This window comes from Falco cherrug, chromosome 11, assembly GCF_023634085.1.
Source record: "Falco cherrug isolate bFalChe1 chromosome 11, bFalChe1.pri, whole genome shotgun sequence".
Classification (NCBI taxonomy): domain Eukaryota; kingdom Metazoa; phylum Chordata; class Aves; order Falconiformes; family Falconidae; genus Falco; species Falco cherrug.
In genome coordinates, this window is record NC_073707.1 from 31,574,052 (window position 1) to 31,583,151 (window position 9,100).

General features: G+C 49.6%; 1 protein-coding gene across 1 annotated transcript in view; it reads right to left on the reverse strand.

Moving 5' to 3' along the window:
- Window positions 1-8,691, reverse strand: part of SCHIP1 (schwannomin interacting protein 1) — a 58,771-nt gene extending 50,080 nt beyond the window's left edge. The window contains exon 1 of the mRNA XM_055723724.1: window positions 8,579-8,691. Within this exon, the coding sequence (XP_055579699.1) occupies window positions 8,579-8,584 (6 nt within the window). The 5' untranslated portion in view covers window positions 8,585-8,691. The remainder of the gene's footprint in view (window positions 1-8,578) is intronic.
- Window positions 8,692-9,100: the final 409 nt, after the last annotated feature.

Here is a 9,100-nt window from a genome sequence, read left to right on the forward strand (position 1 = left end):
AACCTCTGCACCAGGAGAGGGGAAGGTGCAGTTAATTACCACTGAAAGAGATATTGCTGCAGGTGCCCTTCAAAGGGTGGGATCTGGTTCCATCAATCTGCTCAATTACCATTTAATTTTGAGCCTACAACTGTTGCTGATTCCCAGTTTCCAGTCAAGGGCAATTATCTTTTGTTATTTCTTTGTCTCTGCATCTTTACGAGCCCATATACATTTAGATGCAGTTCAGGTTTACAGCAGTACATACCGCTGCTTTGCTTTTCTCTAGTGATTTATGATATGCTTAATACAGCCATTCGCAGCAATGCAATATTAACATAACAGTTCAATAAACAGGCTAAGGATGAACTGGTTTGAGTTTGCTTTTTTTTCCCTTTCCTCTCAGTTTCAGGGATGAGACCAAACTCCCTGCACGGCCTTCTCCTCCACAGCTTTTCCTAGCATTTATTTTGCTAGAGGCAGCACGGTGCCAGGTGGCATGGGCTGGTCAGTGGGATGCCCGCAGTGTGCACTGGGGGTGTGTGTGTCCGTGTCTCTCCTCTTTGCTCTCCCTTTCTGCTTCAGCTGATGACAGAGTGAGCCATCTCATCTTCGCAAGGGCATCGCTGAGACCACCGACCCATTTCTTGTGGCCTGGGACAGAGCCAGCAGCCTCCCCAAGCATCTCCCTGCAGTTATCCCCAAAACCTGGCTCGGGATGCTGCGCCCGTGGGGCAGCCCCATAGCAGCAGGGACAATGGCAGAGCCCAAAAAGGCAGCAAAGGGTGTCAGAACCTGCAGCTGCACGGTCACAGATTCCTTTCAAGCACCAAAGGAGAATTGCTTTCCAAAATATATGTGCATGCTTAACAGCCGCCTGTTAGAGGGCAAATTTCAGTTTGAAAGCTTTCCCTCCGTCATCCCTTGGGTTGCAGAAGACTAAACAGATTGCAAATATGGAAAGGCCAGGAAAACCTTATCTGTTATCACACCTAACAGCTCTGCACTCATTCAAAGGCTGATCACTGGCTTTTTACCTGCTTGGTTTTGCAAAACATACCAAAGAGCTGATGGCCATAGATTTCTAATGTACCACATTAGCAATCTGGTCACCCAGCACTGGGAAGTATTTTGGTACTCATCTGTATTCAAAGAAAGAAAGGTAACTTCAAAAAACCCAAAACCTCCCACATGACACGCAAAACCAGGGAAAATAAAATATGTAACTACAGCAAATGTAGCTGTGAGGAAACAAGCCCTCTTGCCTGATGATGAATTATACTTTGCTTGCAACAGATGCAGCTCTTTATATTTGTTTTCTGCATAAATCTACATATTAGCCTGAAAGCAACTGTACGTGCTTTGTCTTGCCTTGGTTCCATCACTCACTGCTCTTTTCAGCTGATTGCCTTTGAGTGCGGGGCTTTGCTCTGGCAAACGGCCCCGTTTTGTGGCTTTTCCAGCCCCAAAATCACAACGAGGGAGCAGGCGAACATTTGCTGCATGCATGGTGGAGCTCATGATCTTTCTTCTGCTGGCCATTGGTTTCTGCCAAGGGAGATGGCACCTCCCCAGCCCCGAGCCATGGGCAGAGGTAGCACCCAAGGAAGCATGGAGGAACAAGCTAGGGTGGGTGCTGTGCCTGCATGACCCAGTGCCAGAGACAGGAGCTGCTGCAAGAACCACAGCTCCTGTTCTGCAATTCAATTTATATCATCTATAATTTATTGCGTGATGCCAACCAGACAGCTTCCCTGGAGCTGGGATGACCAGTGAGATGGCTGTTGGCGTACTGCAGCTGCAGCTGGGCTGGCAGCAAATCCCCAGTGCAGATGGGCGGTGGGTTCACCCCAGGAGCCTTATTCCCTAAGAAAAGATGGAAGTGGGAGCATGCATGGGGTGCAGGTAGTAGTAGGAATATTCTGCAATCTCAGCCAGAAAAGGTGAAAAGGATAGGTATTGAATATAATTATCTTATTAAACTGTGAGCCCATGTTTTCAGCTTTTCTTAATCTTGTTTAACACTACTGGTGTCAAGTTAAATTATTTTTAATTGTTTTTACAAAATGTATCTGATGAATTTATTGTTTTCTCTATAGGATCTCCTGGAACATAATTCTCCAAGAGAATTTATTTTCCTCTCCTCAAAGGAGTCTTATTTAATATCTGTGCACTGGAAATTGAAGCGATGAAGCAAGTAAACAAAATAATGGGCACAGCCTTGTCCTACAGCCACGGTGAGCAACCTTACCCTCGTAAGCAAGAGCCTGGCTTGTTTTGCTCCTTCCCAGGATCCTACCTGTGCTTGCCAGCCTAAGGAGCTCCTGCTGACCCAGAGCCTGTCCCCTGCCCTGGGGAAGGCTCAGGGATAATCCCCTTTACTGGTGTCTGGTGGGAGGGAAGGCAGCTCCATCCCTGCCAAGGGCTCACTGGGTGGGTGCTCAGGTAAAAGCCAGGTGAAATGAGGGATGTCTTTGAGGCTGAATTTAACAACTGAAACAAACCATCACAATTTTGCAGGGTGAAAGCATTGCCTACAGGCAGCTAAGGGGCGCAGGAAAGCACGCAGGGAAGTCACTGGCACTGGTGACAGCGGAAAGGACAAGGGTACCAACAGTCCCCGCTCCCACTGGTCCCATAAAGCCATTTTCCATCGCAGAGAACGGGTGCAGAAACCTTTGTCAAAGTGCATTTAAATAAGGTTAGGGAACCGTAAGTTCTCGCAGGTGGAGCTGAAGGCTGGGGCACTCTGGAGGGTCCCAGGCATCCGTGGCTCTGCTGCCCTGCCTGGGTGCGGCATCTTCCCAACCTCTCCCTTTGCCTGTGGCATCAGGCCAAAGCCCTTTCCATGGCAGAAGGACCCCACCATTTGCAGGGACAGAGAAACATGCATTTCCCCCTCTCACACCCTCCATCCCCAATGAAAAAATCAAAAATCGAAAAGCTCTGTTTCTGGAAGCTCCCGCTATCGAGCAGCAGGTCAGAGGGATGCTGCCAAACTTGGCGCACAAATGCCAGGGTAGGACAGCAAAAAATAGAAAGCAAATTGCCACGACCTATTACTCTAGAGAAAAGATCTATTTCTGATATGTGCGCTGTTTAAACAGAGGTATCGCTAGTCGCAGGCTGTAACCCACTTAGGCAAAGCTTCAGGCACAAAGCAATGTCATTGCCAGCTCCTGGCTGCTTATTCACCAGCGATACCCTGGCAGACGCAGCAGCACAGAACAAGACCGATCTATGCTATCACAGAGGGAACAACATGGTACGTATTAAAAGGCTGGATTATTGGTGCACAGGGGTAATTTCCAGGTCTTTAGACTACAGCTTTGGCAGGGTGTGGGCCATTAGCCTGAGCTCCGAGCTTCCCCGTGCTGGGATGGGAAAGCAGATCCTCTCCAGTCCTGGGGACAGGGAGCTGGAGGCTGCAAGATGTGCCAGGGACACTGCCTCGGCCAACATGTGCTATGTAAACTCAACAGCATGCTGCCTTTCGCATAAGGTATGGTGACAGGCGATATAGTCCTTTAACTTCATCTGAGTCCGTGGGGCAAGAGGTCTCCTGCCTGCAGCCACAAAGAGGATTATCACTGACAAGCTCTCCGTATTCCCCGACCTGAGCCCTGTGATGCAGCAAAGAAGAAAATCACTCAGTGTGATGGAGAGAGATGTTATTGCTGAAGGCATCTCCCCCTAGTCCTGTTCCCAGCAAGGCTTCAAGATGTAGACAGAAAACTGAGCTCGAGGTGCTGCTATTTTGGCTCAGCAATTGGCATCAGGGTTACGCTGCATCTGAGAGGCTGGCTCCCCGACAGCAGATTCAGTTCCCTACGGTCATTCCAGGATAATATCTTGAACAAACCAACTGAATCTGTTTAAATGCCTTAATAATGACCATACTGAGCGCAGGAGTTCTGAAGTGGTAGGTTTAATCTAGCTCGTGTGAGCTTTATCTGTTTATTTCACAGGACCCTCACAAGGCAGCAACTCCATCTTCAGCTATTCCTAAGCTGCAAAGTGGGCGGGCTGGGTATTTCTGACTGTGCTGCAAGAAAGTGTGGGACCAACATTTGCATTTCTCTGCAAGAAAGCCGGGTAGTAGAGCTAAGGTAGAGAAGAAAAAACCTAAAGTTAACTCCCAGGACCGCCCCAGACTATATACATGGTAGGGCAGCATAGCACATCACTGCTGTGGATGTTTAGGTCCCCAAGGCTCATACTGCAGCCCGGGCTTCGGCAGTGGCCTCATGCTGCCAGTTTTCCCACTGGAACTGGAAGTCGGTGAAACAGAAAGTGAATAATCCTCTTAGCGGGGCTGGCGCCGGCTGCCATCACCCGTGCTGCGCTCCAATTAACACCAGTGGCTAAGCCTTGCTGGAGGTTTTGTTATTAATTACGTGAGGGAGGATTGAGCATGCTTAGTGCATGGCTGCTTGGGCTGGGAGAAAGGAGATGTCCTAAAATAACTCACAGGGAAAAAAAAAAAATTAATGCCTTGAAAGCAGCACTGAATCAGCACTATCCTTGTGATGGAGGACAGACCCCAACGGCCACCCCAGTGTGGTGAGGACCAGTCCCCAGTGCCTCTGCTTGTGCTGGGGCTCACCACAGACACCCCCGTAAAACCAGGGCTTGGGACATGCTCCTGAAAGCCCAAAGCTGCTTTTCCCTGGAGGCGGCAGGTCTGGAAATGGCCCCAAGGTGTCTTCTCTGAGAGCTGGTGGTGTGATTGGAGCTGAGCTTTCACTTTGCCCCCCAAACCGAACCCCTTTCCCATCTATAAGTGTCAAACCCTCCACAAAATACAGCTCAAGTATTGCTTCTACATCAACATGATTTTTAAGTGGGAAGCTAACCCTTGCCACTTTTCCAAGCCAACACTTAATCTACACCTGATTCTTTCAAACAGAGGGATGCGGAGTACCTTGGTTTGTGTGAATGCAATTTCTGGAGTGTCAAAGTTGCATGGCCCTCAAAGGAAAGTCTTGTTTGAAACACAGAATTTGGTATTTTTCAAAGATTTTCCTCTGGGAAAATGCAAGAAGAACCACCCCCTGCCAAACGTACAAGACAAGACGGGACTGCCGCTGCAGCATCCCCTGCTGCCTCCCCCCAGCCCAGCCGGGGAGAGGGACCCATTGCACCCACCCTGGCTGCCACCCAGCTGGTCCTACCCTGCCCTGCACCTCGGCACTCCTGTCTTGCTGCTTCTTGAATAACTCCTATGTTTTAGCACACTTGATAGCTTTTCCATTTAACAGTGAAACCCCATAAGTAATGAGAACGTGGTTAAGATAAAAGAGGCTGGCTACATTAAATAGAGAATTGCTTCAGCAGGCACAAACCAGCGCTTTTCCACAGGACTGCCAGATAAAATTGTGTGTGGCTCTAAAGGGACACGATGCTTAAAAATAATCTGCTTTGTCCCAAATGCTTTTAAAATTGCTCAAGATTGTTACATACTGCAGAAGGAGATATTCCCCAATTCTGCTTTGGTTTTTTTGTAACTCTTTGGGCGGAGGGAAACAGGAATATTGCTGGCACCCAAGAAGGTGCAATTCTGACAGCCCAGGGTTTGCTGCAGTGAAAAGGATTGCTCAGGCTACCCAGCTCTGAAGACATGGATGCCTTACAAGGATGGCTGAAGAAAGCACTTCTTTCCAGAAGCTGCTTTTCCCATATTTCCTGTGCCTGGAGGCTCTGTGGGAAAAACTGGACAAGGCAGGAGTGTGGGCAGGCACGTGTGCCCAGGCAGGTCTGCCTGCAGCTCCTCATGCAGGCAGCTTCCTCCCCTTATCACATTCGTCGGAACAAAAAGCGTGTAATTCTTATGTTGCAACACAATTGGAAAGAGATTAGCCTCAGAATGAGATTAGAGGAGCTATTAATTGAATGGGAATTAATAAGTGCGCAGCTCTTGGATGCTGGGGTTTAGAAAGAATTAAAATAATTCTTGCGGGGTTGGGAGGAAAAACACCTTCAAGGCTGAGGCAGGACCGACAGACAGCACACCGCACCGGCTCTTCCCTTTTCAAGAGTATAAGCTTATTAGTGTGGTTGTGTGCTCAGTGCTCCTCGGGATCCTGTTTAAGGAGGTCAGAGGCAGAGGCGGACAGTGATAGCTGCCTACAGATCCAATTAGGAATGACTTTCCCAGCCGGCTCCTTTGCCTTTTTGCTGTCATTAACAACTCCGGACAGACCTGGTGTGTGGGGCTGGGGCAGATGGAGGAGCATTGCCCACCTCCTCCCACAGCTCCCTCAGGGCTGTCTCTCGGCTTGGGCAGAGGGAGCATCACATCTTCTCCCTCTCCACCCTAGGCATGATACCCCAGACAGTGGCACTGCTGTTCTGCCCCGGGGCATCTCCAGCCCATTTCCGAGGGACGCTAACCATTACTGGGGAGCAACAGCTGTCCCTTTCTGCAGCTCACCTGCTCTAGAAAATGCTTGAGGATTGTCTGTTCCAGGGGTAAGAGCACAGAGGAACTGGGGACAAAGCAGGAGCAGGGACAAGTCATGCTGTCAGGAGCCTGAGAAATGCCATTTCCCCAGACTACACAGCAGGTTTGCAGAGACTCAGGACCAGAGCTCAGTTTTGCAGCCTTCACCCCTCAGGTTTTTGCTGAAATACAGCCCTGGAGCTCCCATGTTTCTGCAGGTTGTGTGCATGTAGCTTTCCAGGGATCACACATGGAGAGGAGTGATGTGCAGGCTGCTCCCTGAGGGTACACATGATTTTTCCAGGCAGTAGGCAAGTACAGCATCATGTACAGCATCACTTCTCTGGGATGGCTTCTCCTCCATGTACAGCATCACTTCTCCTCTGGCGTGGCTTCTCCTCCATGTACAGTTCTGCCAGGGCTCAGTCTCACAGGGCTGTTTCCTCCCCTCCCTGTAAAAGTTATTCTAATTTTCCTGGTCATGGAGGGCTGGCCATGCCAGGGGCTGCCACTGGATTTCCCGGGCTGGAGAAGCCAGCGGTGCGCAGCACAGGCAAAATCATTTTTGCCATGAGTGAGATTGGAGCCACATTTTCCGATCAATGAATTTCACTCAGAATGGTCCAGCTGCTACTGAGAGCATGGTTATGTGAACATGTCTTGTCCGAGTCATTAAAACAAATTAAATATCACTCCTATGGCTCACGGCAGAGTGGCCAGCAGCACCTGTACACTGGGTTTTCCCATGGGACCTCAGCTGCTCTGAAGCCCCTCTGAGACACTAAAGACCCAATTTACTCATTTTTAAGAGCCCTGAGCATTGATACCCTGCTGAACGGAGCCAAATACACACCTTGTCAAAACAAAGGGACTCAAAGCAGAGCAGGTGGGGGGCTGCCTGCCCAGCACCCCCCAGCCTGGGCTGGACACCCCCTCTCCTGGGCACAGCTTGTTGCTCTGCCCATCCCCAGGTGGTTTCTCTGCTGCCACCCTGTCGCCATTGTATCTGCACTGAACGGCCCCTTCCCTCCTGCTGTGGGGAAACAGGGGTTCCCCTGGTGCAGAGCAGCATCTGGAGCCAGAGCCTGCTGCAAAAGACAAGGGAGGGACCCCCGGAGCTGGGGCTGCACACCCCACCAGCCCCCAGAGCGCCCCACGGACCCGACCGTGGGCTCCCACCTGCCTCCGGCCCCTCACTGCACAGCCCCCCCGGGGAGGCAGCTTGTTTCAAGATGCTGAGTCACAATCCCAGCCAAACACCAAATATAACATCTGCAGCCTCTCGCGCTTGGGGATCGCAGGTAGATCTTCGCCTGTCCGGAGCAGAATGTGCTGCAATGAGATATCCAAGTCCCAAAAGGCTCCTGTGAGGCAGTTAGATACTTGCAGCACCTCACTTACACCCACACCTTAAAAATGGTGCTGGAATAATTTCCTTTAAAATTTCCAGACACAAAAGCTAGCTTAAGGTCACACCAAGAAACCTTTCAACTGCCCTTGATATACTCCTCAAGAAAAAAGCAGTCCATGCAAAATTCATCAAATAAATCAAATTAAGATTAAAAATATTAATTTAGGATTAATTAGAATCTCTCTCAAGGATCCAGTAGATTTGCCGTTGTAGCTGTTGCTACTGCAGATTAATATAAGATGCACCCACGAACATTTCAGGCTGCTGAACGGCAGACTGGAAGGTGCAATACACTTGATTATGCAGAGCACTAGGCTAATACATTTTGCTGCATCTCCCCTGTTGTCTGTGCAAGCTGCTGAAAAGCAGCAAGAGGTGGGCTCAGGCAGAGCTGGAGCTCTGAAATCAGAAACACAAGTTCTTTACTATCCTTTAGCTTTTTCCCCAGTGCCTATAGGAATTCTGCTGTGTCCGAGCTCCTTCGGACAAGGTACAGGATTTTTTTTTCCCCACTTCTACCCGCGTTGTACCAAAAAGGCTCAGGTTTTCCTACTGCATTAGTTTGCAACACTGCCTGTAAGGTGGCAATCAGGCGGGCAGTCGCGCTTTTGGGCATTCAGATCGGGCTTTATTTGAAGGATCTGTCTCCTGAACTGTGTTTCTAGGGAGGTGGCTAAAAACCCCAGAGACCAGCCAGCCTGAAGGCAGAGCATAGCCCCAAAGCATCCAATTTGCAGTGTACTCACATTCATCTTCTGCGCCGGGCTCCTCTTTCAAGCCATTTTGCGAGAGATCCCAGGCACTTGTCGGGCCAGGCAGAACCCTGCACCGGCTGCCTACAGCTCCGTTCCCTCCTTCCCCTGCCTGCCGGTGGCCATTCCTCCGGGACTTGTCAGCTGAGTTGAAAAATAGACTTTTAATTCACTTGGCATCAAAGATTCCGGCTTAACTCTTCCCAGCAGCTGTCATGTCCCGCCAAAAGAGCCGTGGTGCCAATCGTTTCCAATATAATCTCCTCTCCGAACAACTAGAAGATGCTTGAACTTGTCTTAACCCTCTGGATGGATGGAGATCTCTCCGCAACGCCAGGAGAATATAATGCTGCTCTTTCCAAAAGCCTTCCCTTTCACATGCCTCGACCTTGCAAGGGAAATCCTGTCTCATTTGAATTATTCATAATACTTTCTGTTCTGCCAGCTCCAGCATACATTTTCAATCATTAATATGTCATGACTTTTTATCCTTTTGGACTTCTATCTTTCCTCCTA